This window comes from Sciurus vulgaris (genome assembly GCF_902686455.1).
Source record: "Sciurus vulgaris genome assembly, chromosome: 1".
NCBI lineage: Eukaryota > Metazoa > Chordata > Mammalia > Rodentia > Sciuridae > Sciurus > Sciurus vulgaris.
In genome coordinates this window covers 127,994,765-128,015,747 of record NC_136461.1, presented here as the reverse complement: position 1 = coordinate 128,015,747, position 20,983 = coordinate 127,994,765, and the positions used below count along the sequence as shown (strand labels likewise).

The 20,983-nt window shown below is 35.3% G+C and overlaps 1 protein-coding gene across 6 annotated transcripts in view; it reads right to left on the bottom strand.

The window, feature by feature from the left end:
- Positions 1–20,983, bottom strand: part of SNTG1 (syntrophin gamma 1) — a gene marked incomplete at its 3' end in the record, with an annotated part of 879,325 nt that overhangs the window by 362,032 nt on the left and 496,310 nt on the right. For all 6 annotated transcript variants that reach the window (XM_079136674.1, XM_079136675.1, XM_079136673.1 and 3 more), the window contains one exon: positions 7,011–7,064. In XM_079136674.1, the coding sequence (XP_078992800.1) occupies positions 7,011–7,037 (27 nt within the window). In that variant the 5' untranslated portion in view covers positions 7,038–7,064. The remainder of the gene's footprint in view (positions 1–7,010; positions 7,065–20,983) is intronic.

Below are 20,983 nucleotides of genomic sequence, written 5' to 3'. Positions count from 1 at the left end.
ATGATATTAGCCATGGGCTTAGCATAGATGGCCATTACAATGTTAAGGAATGTTCCTACTATTCCTTTTTTTTCTAGCATGAAGGGATGCTGTATTTTATCAAATGCTTTTTCTGCATCTATTGAAATAATCATGTGATTCTTCACTTTAAGTCTATTGATATGGTGAATTACATTTATTGATTTCCTGATGTTGAACCAACCTTGCATCCCTGGGATGAAACCCACTTGATCATGGTGCACTATCTTTTAAATATGTTTTTGTATGCGATTTGCTAAAATTTTGTTGAGAATTTTTGCGTCGATATTCATTAAGGATATTGGTCTGAAATTTTCTTTCCTCAATGTGTCTCTGTCTGGTTTAGGTATCAGTGTGATATTGGCTTCATAGAATGAGTTTGGGAGGGTTCCCGCCTCTTCTATTTTATGGAATACTTTGAGAAGTATTGGAATGAGCTCTTCTTTAAAGGTTTTGTAGAACTCGGCTGAGAACCCATCTGGTCCCGGACTTTTCTTTGTCGGTAGGCTTTTGATGACTTCTTCTATTTCATCACTTGAAATTGGTCTATTTAAATTGTGTATGTCCTCCTCGTTCAGTTTAGGCAATTCATATGTCTCTAGAAACCTGTTGATGTCTTCGAAATTTTCTATTTTGTTGGAGTATAGATTTTCAAAATAGCTTCTAATTATGTTTTGTATTTCAATCGTGTCTGTTGTGATATTTCCTTGTTCATTTGAATTTTAGTGATTTGGGTTTTCTCTCGTCTTCTCTTTGTTAGTGTGGCTAAAGTTTTATCAATTTTGTTTATTTTTTCGAAGAATCAAATATTTATTTTGTTAATTTTTTGTATTGTTTCTTTTGTTTCAATTTCGTTGATTTCAGCTCTGAGTTTAACTAGTTCCTGTCTTCTACTACTTTTGGTACTGGTCTGTTCTTCTTTTTCTAAGGCTTTGAGCTGTAGTGTTAGGTCATTTATTTGTTGAGTTTTACTTCTTTTATTAAATGCACTCCATGAAATAAATTTCCCTCTAAGTACTGCTTTCATAGTGTCCCAGAGATTTTGATATGATGTTTCTTTGTTCTCATTTACCTCTAAGAATTTTTTAATTTCCTTCCTAATATCTTAGGTCAAGGCTTCCTTAACAGAACTCCCATAGCACAAGAAATAAAAGCAAGAATCAATAACTGGGATAGATTCACACTAAAAAGCTTTCTCTCAGCAAAGGAAACTATCAGCAATGCGAAGACAGAACCTACAGAGTGGGAGAAAATCTTTGCCAATCATACTTCAGACAGAGCACTAATCTCCAGAATCTATAAAGAACTCAGAAAACTCTACACCAAGAATGCAAATAATCCAATTGACAAATGGGCTAAGGAAATGAATAGACACTTCACAGAAGAAGATCTACAAGCAATCAACAAACATATGGAAAAATGTTCAACATCTCCAGTAATAAGAGAAATGCAAATCAAAACCACCCTAAGATTCCATCTCACCCCAATTAGAATGGCGATTATAAAGAATACAAGCAACAATAGGTGTTGGCGAGGATGTGGGGAGAAAGGTACACTCATACATTGCTGGTTGCGCTGCAAATTAGTGCAACCACTTTGGAAAGCAGTGTAGAGATTCCTTCGAAAACTTGGAATGGAACCACCATTTGACCCAGCTATCCCACTCCTTGGCCTATACCCAAAGGACTTAAAATCAGCATACTACAGAGACACAGCCACATCAATGTTCATAGCTGCTCAATTCACAATAGCCAGACTGTGGAACCAACCTAGATGTCCTTCAATTGGTGAATGGATAAAGAATCTGTAGTATGTATATAGAATGGAATATTACTCAGCCATAAAGAATGATAAAATTATGGCATTTGCAGGCAAATGGATGAAATTGGAGAATATCATGCTAAGTGAGATAACCAATCTCAAAAAAACCAAAGGACGAATGATATCGCTAATAAGTGGATGATGATACATAATGGTGGGAGGGAGGGGTTAGTGTTAGGGTTACAGTTAGGGTTAGGGAGGGGGCAAGAATGGAGGAAGGAAGGACTGTATAGAGGGAAATGAGGGGTTGGAGGGGTGGGGTGAGGGAAAAAACAGAATGAATCAAACAACATTACCCTATGTAAATTTATGATTACACAAATGGTATGCCTTTACGCCATGTACAAACAGAGAAACAACATGTATCCCATTTGTTTACAATAAAAAAGTATAAAAATAACAATGCTATAAAATATATTAATAAATACAAAATAAAAAATATTTAGAAAAAAAAAAAAATCATCCTTGAAATTCTAGCCAGAGCAATTAGATGGACCAAAGAAATTAAGGGATATGAATAGGAAAAGAAGAACTCAAACTATCCCTGTTTGCCAATGACATGATTCTATGTTTAAAGGAGATGAATAATTCCATCAGAAAACTTTGAGAACTCATAAATGAATTCAGTAAAGTAGCAGTATATAAAATCAATGCTCATAAATCTAATGCATTTTTATTCATAAGTGATGAATCCTCCGAAAGAGACTTTAGGAAAACTACCCCATTCACAATAGCCTCAAAAAAATAATTGGGAATTAATCTAACACAGAAGTGAAAGACGTCTACAATGAGAACAAAAGAACAATAAAGAAAGAAATCAAAGAAAACCTCAGAAGATGGAAAGATCTCCCATGCTCTTGGTAAGCAGAATTAATATTGTCAAAATGGCCATACTATCTAAAGTGCTATACGGATTCAATGCAATTCCAATTAAAATCCCAATAATGTATCTCACAGAAATAGAGCAAGCAATCATGAAATTCATCTGCAAGAATAAGAAAACCAGAATAGCTAAAGCAATCCTCAGTAGAAAGAGGGAAGCAGGGAGTATCACAATACCAGAACTCCAACTATACTACAGAGGAATAGTAACAAAAAGGACATGGTATTGGCATCAAAACAGACAGGTAGGACAATTGTACAGAATAGAGAACACAGAGACAAACCCACGTAAAAACAGTTTTCTCATACTAGACAAAGGGGCCAAAACATACAATGGAGAAAAAATAACCTCTTAAACAAATGTTGCTGGGAAAACTGGAAATCCATATGCAGCAGAATGAAACTAAGCCACTATCTCTCACACTGCACAAAACTCAACTCAAAATGGATCAATGACCTTGGAGTCAGACCAGAGACCCTACATCGTATAGAAGAAAAAGTAGTTCCAAATCTTCATCATGTCAGCTTAGGATCAGATTTCCTCAACATGACTCCCAAAGCACAAGAAATAAAAGCAGGAATCAATAATTGGTATAGATTCAGACTAAAAAGCTTTCTCTCAGCAAAGGAAACTATCAGTAATGTGAAGAGAGAGCCTACAGAGTGGGAAAAAAATCTTTGCCTCACATACTTCAGATAGAGCACTAATCTCCAGAATCTATAAATAACTCAAAAAACTTTACACCAAGAATACAAAATAACCCAATCAACAAATGGGCTAAGGATATGAACAGATACTTCACAGATTGATTGTAGAAGCAATCAACAGATATATGAAAAAATGTTCAACATCTCTAGTAATAAGAGAAATGCAAATCAAAACTCCCCTAAGATTCCATCTCACCCCAATTAGAATGGAGATTATCAAGAATACAAGCAACAATAGGTGTTGGCGAAGATGTGGGGAAAAAGGTCTCCTCATACATTGCTGGTAGGGTTGCAAATTAGTGCAGTCACTCTGAAAAGCAGTATGGAGATTCCTTAAAAAAACTGAGAATGGAACCACAATTTGACCCAGCTATCCCACTCCTCAGCCTATACCCAAAGGACGTAAAATCAGCATATTACAGTGACACAGCCCTATCAATGTTAATACAGCTCAATTCACAATAGCTAGAATGTGGAACCAACCTAGATGCCCTTCAATAGATGAATGGATAAAGAAACTGTGGTATATATACACAATAGAATATTACTCAGCCATAAAGAAGAATAAAATTATGGCAATTGCAGGCAAATGGGATGAAGTTCGAGAATATCATGCTAAGTGATATAAGCCAATCCCAAACCACCAAAGGCCAAATGATCTCTCTGATAAGCAGATGATGATACATAATGGGGGGTGGGAGGGAGGCAAGAATGGAGGAAGGATGGATTGTAAAGAGGAAAGAGGGGTGTGAGGGGTTGACGGAAGGGAAAAATAACAGATTGAGGCAAAAATCATTACCTTATGTACACGTATGATTACACAAATGTTATGATTCTTCTTCATGTACAACCAGAGAAATAAGTTTTACCCCATTTGTTTACAATGAATCAAAATAAATAAATTTAAAAAAATTAGAAATCACCTAAGTAATTATTGGTCTTCATTATTAGTATCAACTTAAAACACAAATCATCTTCCTCTTTCCTCATTAACATGAAACAATATCTCCAATATTAGTATCAATTTAAGACACACCCATCTTCCTTTTTCTTTGTTAACATGTTAATTGCTTCATGTTAATAAAGGAAAAGGAAAATAGTGTATGTCTTAAGTTGATACTAATATTGGAGTGAATTATGAAGACACTAGTTGAAATAGTCTTGTCAGAGAATAAAATGCCATTATTCAGTGCAAGACTGTATATGTTAAAAGAAATATGTACTTTCACAATCATAATCAATATAAAGGTGTAGATCATATTTTAATAAAGTTAAATGTGAAAAATGAAACATGAGAAAAAAACAAAAGAAGACATTGACTTGAACACATACACTTATTCTGGTTATATGTATATTTTTCTTCTAAATTGTATATTTTATATTTTTCCCTAAAGCATTTTCTGAAAGTTTCTACCTTCATTTTTGCTTCTCACTAGACTCCTAAATTCCATTTTTTAAAAAGATATTGCAACATTTTGTTTTCAAGAGCAGAAATTTCTTAATAAATAAATCATTTTTAGGAGAATTTATATTAGATACTTAACATACTTTTAAATGGAAATTATGTGGTCAGACTTCTTTATTACTTTATGAAAGGAAACCTCCTGGCATCCACATTGCAATAGTCTGCCTTGATCTAATTGGCATTGATATCAAATTTTCATTTTTATTCCTTATTAATAGTCAAGAGGAAACAAACATGATATATATATATATATATATATATATATATATATCATGTATCTTGGACTCTAATATAATTTTCAGCAATGAATAAGAGCTTTAAACTTATTATTAGGAGTTCCAAGCTACACATTAATAGCTTCAATATTAATCAATTAATTATATAGAACTTTATATTTCATAGAATGTCTAGATTTCCTCATAGGCAAAGTGACAGTTACATACATCCAGAGCATCCTTGTTCCTGCCAATCTTGCCTGTATGCAGAAGACACGTAGATACTGTACTGAGCATTTTAGGAACTCTACTCCCAAAGGGGGACAGAGTCTAACACGGTAGAGATTCACCTAGAGCTCATTGCAAGAGGAAGAGAACCTACCGCCATGGAAACAAGGGTACAATGTTCACAAAAGGATCTGATATGTATCCCAAATCAATATATCAAAGCAATGTTATTTAAAAGGAGATCCAGGAAATCTTATGTCAGTCTCTGAAGCACAACATATATAATTTGTCATAATAATATTATCTACTTTCCATCTCTACCATATAAATTTTATATGGGTCCCACATTTATATTATTCACACAAATATCGATTCAGATTAAATGAGGGCTTTGCTACTCAAAAGGAGATACTATTGATGAAAATAGAATATTTTCTACATTAAAAATTGAGTATGCAATTAAAATTTAAGCTTATATTATCCCACAAAACCTCTAAAACATTAATTAAATTAAAAACATTTGTTAACTGATAGGTGCTGAGTTTAAGACACCAATAATTTATTATATATTTTGATTTTAATAGTATTTGGTGTAGCACATGAAAGATTTGTAAACAAATAACTATAATGTAATTTATAAAGTGCTAGCATAGACATATTTAAAAAGCATACTTAAATGTTTAAAAATGAAAGAAGCATAAAAAGTGAAAGATAAAAGTAATTTACTTCTTTTCCAAAATTTGTACTTAGACATTCTAAAATCAGCATGAATCCTGACAAATTTTTAAATAGATTTTTCACAAATACTTTAGGAATTGTTTATCTCAAATTCATGAGAGAAATTTAAATACATGACATTTCACTAAAATGAAAATCTTCACAAATGTTAAGAACTGAAGTTTGTGATTTCTTTGGTTTGATTTTAACCCTATAATATGTAATCTAGTTATAGTTGTTTTTTGTTGAGTTACACACTAAAAAATTTTTAAATTTGAAAGCAAAACACAATATTTTTTCTTATGAATATTTTAATTTTGTCTGAAGACTGAAAATACAAACAACCAACAAACAATTCTTTGACTCATGCTTAGTGAAAAAAGATAGCCTTTCTTCCTAAGACAGAAGGGTTATGTTCCCTGGGGCTGCCATCCAAATACTATTGAACTGTACACTTCAGTGGTCTTTAATAGCCTTGAAAGAGTAATGCATCACTTTAACTTATACCAGAGTGTGATGACAGCTCTGCAGAGAAACTGAATTGTTATACACTAATACTTCAATAATACTGAAATACTTAAATAACATAAGAATCAACACTTGTAGAATTTTGGTGCCCCCCCCAAAAAAAAATCCCTTATGTCTTCCAATTTATAACCATGCATGTGAAAAGAATTTCTTCTGGTAGTTCCTCTCATCATATAGTATTTAGTTGATGGAAAGGAGCAATTCGATTATATGTTACACTCTTCTTAAAGAGTTAAAATCCAGGGCTTCCCGGGGCATACTTGGGTTTTCTAACTTTATAGAAAAAAAATGTACTCTGGAAGTGAAAGGAGCCTATCACTCATCCTCTGACAAAAGCAGTGTTCCACCCACAAAAAGTGGGGCCAAGTGTGTCCTGCTTAGGTAATGTGTTTTCCTTTATGCAAAAGACAGAATGCTATTTTACCTACCTCCTCACAGGCGGTTCTGAAATCCATGTGCTATGGCACCGCAAAGGATGTGGTCTGAAAAGAGAAATTGTAAGCCATTAATCACATCATCTAGTGTAAGAGAGGAGAATATTAGTAAAGTGTAAGAAATGGTGAAGCAGATCCTATGGGAAAACTGCATTTGCAAACACCTATAAGGAATAAGTACTGCAAGAATGTACAGTAGAGTGGGAAAGAAGGTGATGAAAAAAGTCTTAATGCCCAGCTTTTGTGAAGTATGAATACCCTGAAACTGTTTATGTGATGGAGAATGTGTATTCCCATGCATCTCTACACCCTGCCAGGCATTTTGACATGATCTACTATGGGACTAACCTCTTTTCTCAGGGATTAACTCATTTTCTTCATTCATTTTGAAACCTGAGTTTGCAGGTGGGAAAGAACCTTCAAAAAGGAGTAATTAAGAGTTGCTTTTCATCTGGTTATCTCTCAAAAAAAGGTTGACTGATCTTTCTCTTTTTAATTAAAAAACTACATGCATGAATAATTCTCTTAGGAACTTAAAATTTTATTCATAAACAGTATGATTCAAGGAAGCTCTGTATCAGGGTGAATAATATTAAGATAAATCCATGCATGAAATATACAATACAGATTTTCATTAAGGGTTAATGTAAAACCTAAATAATGGATGTAGATTTAAATCTTACGAGGGTTTTTTAAAAGTTCTTTTAAAGAGTTTTATTTCATTTGATGATATAAAAAAGAAAAAAGTAAGAGATGTCATGCAACATTAATAACCAATAAAATGAAATAATGCAGAGTCAAACTCTATTCATTAAGAGTAAGTAAATGAGACTTCAAAGTACAACCTATGGCTAATTTCAAGATACCACCCAAAATTACTCTCAGTCTTTGAAACAGTAAACCATTTTATCTTTCTTCATTATTTTTTGTTGCTTTTAGATAAGTTTGATGAATGTCAATTGAGTTAGTTGGGGTAAAATAGGGAACTGTCACCCACTCTGGCACTGAACTAATGGGTAATTGTCTTTGAAAGAAAAGATTGGCCATATTCAAAAGAAACCAAACATGTCATTTAATTAATGAAGTATTTTCCCTGGATAAATCTTGTGGATTGTGAGACTGGCTTTATTTTACAGAAATGTAAAAGGTGACTGATTAAAACAAAGTTAGGTAACAACAAATCACTTGCAAATAAAAAGGCAATTTTATGACAAATTTAATCATTTGGTGATATAAATTACTTAATATTTTAGTATTCATATGTATTTTGTTATTATTTAACATTCTTCAAATGTATTCTTGAAGACTTCTTTTGATGAACCCATAAGTATCTTCCTATTTATAACCTAGACAAAAAGTTATCTTTACTATAAAACCAGAAAAACATTAGTATTTATTCATTATATAGAATTAGGAAGTGTTTACAATTTCCTGATACCACAATAAACCACAGAAATAGATTTAAGAATATTAGCCAATTACCTAAACTTGACCTCATAATTATTTTCATATGCCAAATTTTATTTAAGTACATACATTTTTAAGATGTCATTAATTCTTAATAATATGACATATTTAAGCAGAGGATATATCTTTCCCTTTACTATTTTAGCCTATCATCCTATTTTTAAATTATAATTTCCCATCCTCTTTCAACAAAACATTAGATAATATCAGTTGTTTATTCAGAAAAGGGGTTAATAAGGGATTCAAAATATTTTAATTACCGGGTAACAACATTTTATAGCATGTACAAAACTATTTCTAACAAATATAAATTTTAAAATGAGTATAATATGTTGAAGCATGTATAAAAATTTGCATATCTTTTTGCATAAACATTTATGCTACAATGGTTTTAGATTTCCAAAAAAAAAAAAAAAAAAACAATGTGAAAGTAACAAGGTCCTGTAAGGCCCACAACCATTTTTCTCTAGTGTTGATATTTATAATATTGACTTATCCTTTGCAATCAATGAAACATTATTGATACATTATTACTATCTAAAGGCTAAAGTTCCTTCATAGTTCTTTTTCTGCCCAATGTTCTTTTTCTGCTCTTAGGTCCCTCATAAGGAATCAGGTTGTATATAGTTAACCTGTCTTCTTAGGATCCTCTTGGCATATGGAGCAAAAGTTCTTTAGAGTACCCACAAGAATTCAGGGTAAAACAGAACCACACTCGCATCTCTAACTTGAACAGAGATGCTATAGTCAAACTGCAATTCCCTGGATAAAAAATGCTTAATATTTGTGGTGATTACCTTTATATGCCAACTTGGCTGGGCTATGGTGTCCAGTGATTTAATCGAGCACTGATCTAGTTGGTACTGTGAGAGTACTTTAGACATTAAAGTCTTCATTAAGCTTACCTTATTTAAAGGACATTATTCTTAACAAGGTGGATAGGCCTTATTGAATTCATTAAAAAGATTTAGTAGTAAACAGAGGTTTCTCTCAGAAGAAATTCTGTCTCAAGATTTCACCATCATCTTCTGCCTAAGAATTTCCAGCTTTCTGATCTGATGAAAGATTTTGAAATTGCTAGCTCTGATAATCATGTTATCCATATACACACTAGTTCAGTTTCTCTGAAGACCTCTAGAAAAATAGATAAAGACTGATACAGATTTTGCTACCAAGAGTGATTTTAAAGAAACAGAATCCTAAGGATTATGAATTGGTTTGGGGGGTTTCCAGAATTGATTCTCTAATCAGATTAGATTTAAAGGCACTAAAGTATCTATTTCCAAATTAATGAGAACATTGGCAGTTCATGACATGAAGAGACAACAGAGATGCTCAGCATATCACTGCTGGATGTTCTTAATCAAACACCTAAACATGCAAGGCAAGGTTCTTGGTGACCATAACTCAGAACATTTTTGTCAGACAGGATAATGAGTTTGGCTGCTTACTCTTAATTATCCTTACAAGAGGAACAGGGATGAGCTAGGGATTTAAAATCCAAACTTAAACTCTGCATCTATAATATGAACATTTCTATGCCTGTTCTAAATAAACCCTATCTCCTGGAGCTACCAGACTGGGATTTCTGAACATTAAACACAGATTGTCATCCTTCTAGGGGCTATATTACATCACAAATAAATCCTCAAACACATAGGGTGTCTTCTGTTAGAGTAAGTCATTAATTAGAAACAAACAGATGCAAAACATCAGAATGGAGACATGTGAAGACTGTGATAAACTTGGGACCAGGGAACCTGTAAATTCCTCTGGGTCTTCCTTGTCAGTAGAGTTAAGGCCTCCATTGAGGAAGTTATTCACAAAGACAATGTTCATTGTCCTGAAGATCCAACCACACCATCCGTCTTTGTTTCTATACCTGAAAATAGAGTCAAGTCCCAACAGGTCTCAAAAGGTTAAGTATAAAGTGTGCCCCACAAGAAAGTGTACTAAACTCCAAAAGAATGGCATAATTTTTTAATTTGTATAGATAAAATTCTAGGGAGTATGCATGAGAATGAATATCAATGATGGAGGAAAATGGAGGAAGAAAAACACATTTGGATCAGGTCATATTTTTAGATATAGTTAGTTCCACTAAGTAGAAATTCAGGATTTAATATTGTATTAGAAAGAGATTTCATGGTTCACTTAGTTGTTTGGCTCAAAAATAGACCAAAAAATGGCCTCTACTAAATGATACCAAAATGTCAAAATTGTCTTGAAATGATACAGAAGAAGAAATACACAGACTAAAGAATACTGAAATATGAGGACATAAACCTGTTCACTTATTTCGAAAAGGTACAGAAAACTTACCTCCTAATATGACTGTGAGGAATGAATTGATAAAGGGAGTCCAGCACTGTTGAGGACCTCTGTGGTCACTCTTTGTAGGGCAGAAATGAGTGGGAATTGGTGCCACCAAAGTGGGATCTTTAAAGAAAATGGTTAGTAATTGGACCCTGGAATGCCAGGGACCAAGTAGCAAAACTTAGTCACCAAAGAAAAAGAAGGTAGGGTTACAATATGGATGGCAGGGATAGAGCAGTAATCACAATAGTTTGCTTCTGGGAGGACTAAAGTTTTGATAGGCTGATCATTTGTCTTTAGGCATGAACTACTTGATCTTCATTTAAAAAAAAATAAAAGTTCTAGGTCAAGTGAATGCAATTTTAATATGAGTAATTAGAGAGTCTCAGTCCTTCAACAAATTCCCAGACTTGAACAAGTTTATAGTCTAGGATCCTCTTAAGTCATGGGCAGCCTGGGTCCCTTTAAAGGAGGACACAGGTAATCTGCCCAAAGTTTACACTGTTAATCTTTCTCCCATCTTTCCCCTATGATCTTTGACCAGGATAAAAGTACATGGGGGAAAATTAAACCAGACCTTTTGATACATTCTGGACACTGGCTCTGAAGTCAAAATTATTCTAGTAAACACAAAATGTCACAGTGGCCCACTAGTCAGAATAAGGGCTTTTAGAGGTCATATGACCATTTCAATTTTAGCTCAAGTTCAATTCACAGTAGGAATAGTGGGTTCCTGAAACTATCCTGTGGTTATTTCCCCAGTTCCCTAAAGCCTAATTGGAACAAAGATGCTCAGGAAATGACTGAATCCCTATGCTGGTTCCCTGACTTCTGGAATGAGAAATATTATGGTAGAAAATGCCAACTGGAGGGCATTAGAGCTGCCCTTACCTAGAAAAAATATGACTGTGTTAGTCAGCTTTTCATTGTTTTGACAAAAATACCTGATAAGAAAAACATAGAGAAGGAAAAGTGGGGTTTTTGGTTTGGTTGTTTTTTTGTTTGTTTGTTTGTTTTTGTTTTTGCTTGTGGTTCTGGAAGTTTAGTCCATAGTTGGCTGAGCCCATTGTTCAAGGTGAGGCAGAACATCATGGCAGAAAGGAGTAGTGAAGGAGTTTTGCTCAGCTCATGGCAGTCATAGAGAAGAGAGGAAGGGAAAAAGTTGCCTCAGGGAAGATGAACCCTTCTGGTGCATGCCCCTAGTGACCTTCCTACTCCAGTCTTACTCTACCTGTGTAGTTATTGCCCAGTTAGTCTGTTCAAACTATGATGGACAAATTAGGTGATTAGGCTACAGCTCTCACAAGTCAATCATTTCAACTCTGAACATTTCTGCATTAACACAGAAGCTTTTGGAAAACACCTCATATCCAAATCATAACAGTAACCAAAAGCAATTCTTCATTCTGGGAGGGATCGAAGAGATTATTGCTACTATTAAGGACATGAAAACTCTAGGAGTGATAATTCCTACCACATCCCCATTTAACTCATCTATGTGGGCTGCACAGAAGGCAAATGAATCTTGTTCAATAACAGTGGATTACTGTAAGCGTAACTAAATAATGACTGTAGTTTGGACACCTTATGTACCATATGGTTTATTGATTGAGAAAATTAAAACAGTGAAATTTCTAGGAGTCCAATGATTTGGGGATGGTCAAGATATTCCTTCTAAGATCCCATGAAGAATCAGTTATTGCAGCTGGCCCCTTATGCAACTAAAAATGAAGGATAAAATCTGCAGGGTCTGTTGGGATTTTGCTGGTAATAGCACACTCATTTAGGTGTGTGACTCCAAAAGCAGCTGGTTTTCCCAGGTGTCCAGAACAAGAGAAGGGTTTGCAGCAAGACCTAGTCTGTTGTATAAGCTCTTTTGCTTCTTAAGGCATGTGATTGAGCAGATTCAAGAATAACTGAGGTGGCAGTGGGGACCCATAAGAGAGTCCTAGCTCAAGATTTAAGAATGTTGGAGCACAGTCTTGCTGTACTATGTTAAACTATTTATTTTTTGAACAAAATTATTGTTTGGCTAGTGGGCATTAGTGCAGACTGAGTGCTTGACCATGATCCACAAGTTATATGACTTAAGATTTCCATAATGACTGGGTATTATCTAGTCCACCTTGCTGTAAAGTTGTGGATGCCCGAAGTTCTCCATCATCAAATGGGAAGTGGCATATGTGAGACTGCACTCAAGCAAGCCTGAAGACATGAATACTTTACATGAGAAAGGTTCAGGTGCTCATGGTCTCCATTCTTGTTACTTTAAATTTTCCATCTCAGTTTAACCCTATAGTCTCAGGAAGATTTACCTAAAATCAGATGAGTGAGAAAAAGCTGACCCCAGTTTACAGAGGCACAGCATGTAGACATGATATAAACATGGCTGTTGCTAATACTACGTTCTTTTCTGGGGCATTCTTGAAGTGTAGTGGTGAAGGGAACCTTCCTCTAAATTGGGAAGACCTTCAAATACTGCACTTTGTTGTTCACTTTACTTAGGAGAAGAAACAGTATTTGTCTTATTTAACCCACATAGTCGTCCCCTTTACTGTTTTATATTGCATCTCTGTATATTTGATTTTTAATTTTTTAGATTCCACACAGCATATGAGTCTGCAATATTTTTGTTCTGTGCCTTGCTTATTTCACATAACATATTGTCCCTGAGGTTCATTACTATTACAACAAATGGTAAGAGCCCCTCCTTTTTAAGGCACAATAATATTCCATTGTGTGTATTGTATTTTGCATATATATATACATAGTTAATTCATTTGTACCTTGATAGATGATCAGATCATTCCATATTTTGGTCATTGTGAATAATACTTCAATGAATGTGGACATGTTTATCATCTACATGTGTGTTATAATATCATGTTATGTCCCTTAGATTTACACAGCTTTATTTTTTAAAAATTACAGGTTCTGGTCCTTAAAAAAAAGAAGGAAGAAGACAGAAATGGACAGAGCTACTACTGTATATGTATTCATGAGCTGTGGCCCATAATTTAGCTAGATGTTTAGGAACTTTGAAGAAACATGCTAACTGGCAGCAGGTTGACTATATTAAACCACTTTATGCAAAGGCCCAAAATATTTTGCCTCTAATAATAGACATTTTATCTGGGTATGAATTTTTCTTCCTTGTGCACAATAATGTTGCTAAAACTGCCATTCATGGACTTACAGAATGCCTGCTCACCCTCATGGTATTCCACACAGCATTATTTCTGATCATGGAACTCACTCCACAGAAAACAAGTGCAGATATGGGCCAAAAACTAATGGAATTTATTGGTCATACCATGTTACCCTCTATTGTGAAGCAGTTGTATTGGTAATGGTGGGAAGGCTTTTTGAAGATGTAGTTACCTCATAACTATGTGGTTTCTCCAGAAACTGTGTATTCTAAATCCACATTCAATACATGGTGCTCTTCTTACCAGAGCCAGGAGATATAGGTAGAGGAAATGGGAGTGGTGTCACTCATTATCACCCCAAGACACTCACTGGCAAACAAGAATTTGATCTTCATCCAAAGAGAAGAATGGTTCCATCAAGAAACACAAAGATTCTATTGAACTGGAAACTAAAATATTACCCAACCACTTTGAGCTCCATATATCTCTGAATCAATGAACAAAGAAAATATTCACACTACTGGTTGAGATGATTTATATTAACTTTGCTTATATGTACATTTATATTTACATATACATATAATATCCTTGATTTCTTCCTTATTTAATCTTTACCATCTAACATAAGATTTATTAATGAGTTGACTTTGCGACATCATAGTTTTAAGTTATGGGATTTTTGTAAAAGTAAACATTATCCAAGGAATTTTCATTCCCTTGTAGGGAAAGTTTTTGTGTGTTTTTGATTGTATGAAGGATACATGTACTAAGGTATGACTTTGTTATGTTTTTCATTTAAAAGTCAAATAGAGTTAAGGATATATGCATTGTATATAAGATGTCATGCTGACAAAAGATGGACTTGACATGTAAAAGATGATTACTTTTACATGTCAACTTGTGTAGGCTGAAGTATCCAGTTATTCACTAAAATACTAATTGAAAACAGACATGGTAGTACATGCCTATAGTCCCAGCTACTCAACAGTTTGAGACAGGAAGATTCCTTGAATCCAGAAAGTCCAGCCTGGATAACATAGTGAGATTCCATTTCAGAAACAAAACAAATGAATAAACAAACAAAACCATTATTCACAGTGGTGCTGTAGAGGAATTTTATAAATATCATTTATAAAAAAAGAAATTCTGCCTTAAGGCTGCAACACCAACTCCTACCCAAGAGATTCCAGACTGCCAGCCTACCTGGTATATATTAGAAAGTTCCAACATCTGCTTCAACCAGTTTATTGAAATGAATCTCTAAAAATATACATGCATCTATATAGATATTCTATTGATTCTGTTTATGTGGAGAATCTTGACTTACACAGTTATGCATGCCACTGAGATACTTTTAGGTTTGATTATACACCATGAATGTAACAATAACTGAAAATCCTTTAAACAAGGTAAACAAGCACCAGCAATTCCAATAACATCATAAGCTTCAAGGTATATTATACAGTCAGTGTAGTCATGCACCAAATAATGACCATGATGGACTGTGTGTATGATAATGGCACCACAAAAGTAAGTCACCTAGTGATGTTGTAGCAGTCTTAGCTCACATAAGTATATTCTATGATGTTTGCACAATGGTGATACCACCTAATGATGCATTTTAGGCTGTATTTCTATTGTTAAGCAGCACACAACTGTATTTCTAAATTTTATAATAAAAACTATAAGGAAAACACTTCATTTTGCTGCTGGTTCCATTAGCAACATGATTTATCTAGTACCTTCTGCTGTAGTTTGGATCTTGAATGGCCCCAAAAGCCCATGTGAAGACTTTGTCTCCAGTCTGAAGTGCTCCTGGGACGTGGTGAAACCTTCAGGAGGTGAGATCTATTGAGAAGAAGTTAGTCCTTTGAGGATATGCCCTTGAAGGGGACATGTGGGCCCAACCCTTCCCCTTCTATGTCTCTCTCTGCTTCCCAGACTATAAGGTGAGCAGTTTTGTTCTACCATGTGCTCCCTGCCATGATATGTTGCTTTGGCACAGGCCCAAAAAGCAACAGCACCAACTGACAATCAACTGAAATTGTAGAAACCAAGATCCAAAATAACCTTTGTCCACCTTATAATTTTTTTATCCCAGGTATTTTACCACTGTGACAGAAAGCTGATTAACACATCACTGAAAATTTGAATCTTAACTTGTTCCCATAAAACAAAAGCATTCTTCTTATCCTTTGCTTACCTGCCCCCTAGAAGCGAATTCTTCTACATATTATCTTTTTCCTATTCACATCTGTAATTATTGCAGATACCTCTCTGTGACTATTTTTAAGTGTTTGGTCTATTTTAAAATATGCAGCAGAAATACATAATTCTCACTTTTGTCTATATTCAAAAATAAAGAAAAAAAAACAGATTATGGTTGGTGGGGTGGCAGGATAGAGCACTTGTCTAGCATGAATGAGGTCCAGTACTGCAAAAACAAAAAGAAAGAAACAAAAACAACACCTTTTCCAAACTTCCAGTCCACATTTTAAAGAAGAAAAGTTTGTTGTTTTCTTGTTTGTACTATTCTCTAGCATAAATTTTACTAGGGGAAAAGATAAAGCCCTTATGGAAATATTATTTTTTATTTTTACTGGAAAAGATCATCACTTAAAATATGGAGATGAGAATAGCAATACATAAGCATCTTTGGTGAATAATATAATAAAATTATCTTTAATGCTTACAGAATCACAATGTGTATCTAAAAGTGTGACCTTCTTCATCCTTGATCCAGTTAGAATCCCTGTGGCTAGCTTAGGGAAAAGCCACACAGCATGGAAAAGCAGTAGTCTCAGGAAACCTGTTTCTCTTCCTATTATGTAAGTGACCCAGCAAAGAGTGGTGACAGCTTGGTTCCTGCCCAAGAAAAGTGAACTTAGAGCTGAACATTTTTTGAGTGCTGAGTGCTCTGTTTATAAGGCCTGGATCATCAGACTTGGTCTCTGTCCAGAGGTCTTGCCTCTTGTGATTAAATCTAATACTCGGAAATTAGCAAGAACTATTGTCATCAATTATACTGAGAAAAGCACCAATTGCTGTTGATTAAACCTCATCTTTGTAACCAAAATACAGTAAACAAAATTAGACAATCATAGCCAAATTCATACGTGCTGAATACAAAATACTACAATGTCCTCTCAAATGTTTAATTTACCAGGCAGCTGATAAAATAATGATAATATACCTCTACAACTGCACAAATGTAAAAAAAAAAAAAATGTTTGTGAACTGGTTCAGTAATTATATAAGGAAAAATAGAAAGTTTTGGAACATTTCTCCAATTTAAATGAAAATGAGTATATAAAAAACAAGAAGAAATTATTGATGCAAAAACTTTTGGATTAAAATGATTTAGGTAATTTCTAGTATGCTTTACATGCTGAGTGCCAAAAAAGTCTCTAAAATACTCAGCTGACTCTGACAGTTTGCTTTATTGAAAAAAAAATTCTTATTTATAGAATTTTCCCTAGGCAAAATTATAAAGTATGCAAAATTTATCTTGTATCTCTTTGTGTCTCCTAAACCCAAATAAAGTATGTACCCTCTTCAATCTGAAGATGCATTCCTATCTTCAAATTGGGGCTTGACCACTTGAAAAGATATAAATTGAACTCTCTCTTGCCCTCCCCCCAAAATTGGTTAAAATACTAGGATTCAAAATTATAGTTAAAATCACATGGGTTCGTGTGTGTGTGTGTGTGTGTGTGTGTGTGTGTGTGTGTGAACTTTCTGTTCATTTAGTAATGTGTACCTTGGAGAGAGCTATTTATACATCTTTAGTCTTTCTATACTGACTAGGCTACTTACCGGTTTCATTTTTTGCAAACGTCAATGAAAGAGTGCTTTAAACAAAGTAGAAGTTTGTTTCTCTGTCCTATAGGAGTCCACACTTAACAGTTAAGAAGTGGTTTCAAAGTGTTTGGAAACATCTCCTTCCACTTCACTTCTCTACCATGCTCAGCACATTTCTGTTCAAGTCCAAATTCCTGGCAGGGCAGAAAATGGGTGTTGGACACATCCAGTCCATTCACAGTCCATCTTTTCATTTGCTCTAGGAACAAATCTAGCCACAGTGAAACTGAGAAATGTAGTGGGGGCAGTCCCACTGGAATGCATGCCACAGAGAAGAGGACTGATCACCAGCCCTGGTCATGGGGATGTGCTTTTCTAAAACTTGCCACTTTAGACTTTTGCCTTTGTTCTTTAAGAAAGTGGGGCAGCTCTTGGTTTTCTAAGTGTACCTTATTTCACTTAATATGTTCTTAAGTTCTATCCACTTTCCTGTAAATAACATAATTCTGTTTTTCTTCATGGCTTATATTTGTTTTTAACCAACCAAGATATTCGTGACACAGTTTGTTGTGCCCAGTGGCTCGAGACCCCACAAAGACCACCAGAGACCACGATCAATGCAAGCAACAAAGAGTCATTTATTGGCAAGCTCGAGCCTGGTCCTCTGCGCACACGGTAACCCGGTGATGCTAAGAGGCCCTGAGCCTTTGTTCAGCAGGCTTTTATAAGGAAAGGCAAACAGTTTTACAGTGTTCTTTTTAATTGGTTAACATTTGAACAGCTAAACATTAGTCCTCCTCTGGTTGGGTCCTGCCAATCTATTTGATTCTCATTGGGTCCCACCAGAACTGAACGGTCCTAGAGGAAGAGGGGAGGAGGGAAGGGGTGAACTGTGCAGGAGATGAGTTGCAGTTAGGCCCCCCTGTCCTTGATAGATAAGGTTTCTAGGCAGCTGCACATTTCTCAGGCAAATATTTCTTAACAACCTCGATAAGCATGGGGGCCCAGCAGTCCTGTTTGCGCTGTATTGGCTTTTGAGGGAGCAGTCGCAACTGCCTGCATCCTGGTAATTAAGACAGCTAGCTGCACAGATATCACCCTGTTCTCAACATTCCCCCCTTTCCAAGAACATTTAGAGAGCCAATCTTGGGTCTCTATAGTTACAGCTAGTAGCAACAATACTAGGGGTCTCACTATAGTGGACACCAGAGTAGTTAACCAAGGGGAAAAATTGAACCAGAATTTAAACCAGCTCTGACTAGCTTCCCGTTTTTTCTTTCTGTTTGCTAGTCATTCTCTGACTTTTGTCATATTATCCTTGATTATCCTACAGTGATCTATATAAAAACAACATTTTTCTCCTAGGGCTGCACATAGACCTCCTTGCTTACAGTCTTTAAAGGCAGGTAAATTTGGTAATCAATGAGCTTTGGAGACCCTTAACATTTTATTCTCCCAGGGGCAGTCTCCAACTTCCAGAGGCAGATGGGTTTCATGGCCTTCATTTCCTCGATTTGACCCGATCCCCTATTTCTACACTAACTACCTGTTCTTAATTCTGGCTTTATTTCTCCCTCTAATCTTAGGAACTCCATGCTGCTGGGGAAGAGGGTCGATGACCTTTCTGACTTCTTCGAGCTGGAAGTGGGTGGCGTGGGGCAAGCAGCTTGGAGTTCCTTTTATTATTATTATTATTTTTTTTAAATCGGGTCAATCGAGGAGTCCAAGGTAAAAGTCTGGCTGTGGAAGAGCAGGTTGTAAAATCATCTGGGGGTGGGTGCTTCTATGAGAGAAGAACAAAAAGACATGAGTACTGAAAGGAGACTAGTACAAAGTAAATGTTGCAGCATCTGAAACATGCCACTGAGTATCATGAAAATGACGGAAGTCAGTTTTTCACCAGGAGGTGGAAGAACTGAGAAATTGTTCCCATAACTAGGCCTAGCAAAGGCTGGAGAGGACAAGGCCTTCATTTGGGGACTTTAACATTGTCCAGGTTATCAGGAATGTAAACACAACATTTAACTCTTAATGTCATAGATGTTCCCAGAAAATATAGTTAAGCTACTTAATGTCATCTGATTTTTGTAAAATATCCTTTTATTGATATAACCTGTGTTTAGTAGAGATCTCTATACTTCTGTTACTTAGGGCTAGGTAATCATACTAGCAAACATAGATTAAGTCTACCTGTATAGCTTAGGAAGGTCTTAAACTGACTAAAAACTTCTGACTCTGGCAGTTTCTTTTGATAGTTATCAGGCACATTTGCTGAAGAATCTTTTTCTCATTTGTAGCTTCCAATTTTTATTCTAGTGGGCTAATACAAGTGTACATCTTAAGTTACATTTAACTATTATTTCTTTTAAATGCCCAAAAATGACTGTATTTTGGGTTTTAACTGTTTTGCTGGGTGTCTAAGATGAAGCTGGTCAAATTGACCTGGTTCCTGTCTTGTTAAAGAGTCAGCTGAGTTCCCACAGGGGTCACTCGTAGAGAACTTAAGAGCACCTTCTTAGCTCCACCAGTGCCATTGGTTAGGTAGGGTCTTCTTGATGACGTGGCTTTCCTTGAAAGCATCAAGGGATGTCTCCCTTTTTCCATGACTTTCCTCTGCAGCAGATGCACTGAGTGATTTTTCATCCTCTAGTCTCAACAATCTCCTTGATCAGGAGGTTGTGTGACCCAGAGTTGCAGCGCTCCTTAGAGAAGTCCCCTTATTCCCTGGGTTCAGGCTGACTTTGAGGGCAAGATACTGTTTTTTTCTTGGCCTCTGTATTTAATTCCAATTTCTAAGTTTGATCTTAATCATCCAGCAAGCCAGTCTCACCAGTCATTAAGTAAGAGTACTGGGCTTTAACTTTAATGTCCATAACTTTACAGTTATTTACCCTTTTATCTAACTGGAGTCTGTATTAGTACTGGAAGTTACCACTATCTGTTCTATAGGTGATGGCTTATTATCACAAGTTACCTAGGTTGTATATTCTGGAAGCAGCTACTTCTGCAAAACAGTAACAAGCAACAGTTTTACAAAATGAAATTAGCAAGAGTAAAAACATATTCAGCTTGTTTAATAGCTATCTTGAATTTGGACTGAGAACCACATTATATCCCCTATTTGAGATCATAGTCATTTTATAACAAAAACCAATCTTTTGACTATAACTTTAAATAAGCTGAAGTCTGGCTTATTTTGGAGTCACTCTAATATGCAGCAGGGTGTGGCAGAGC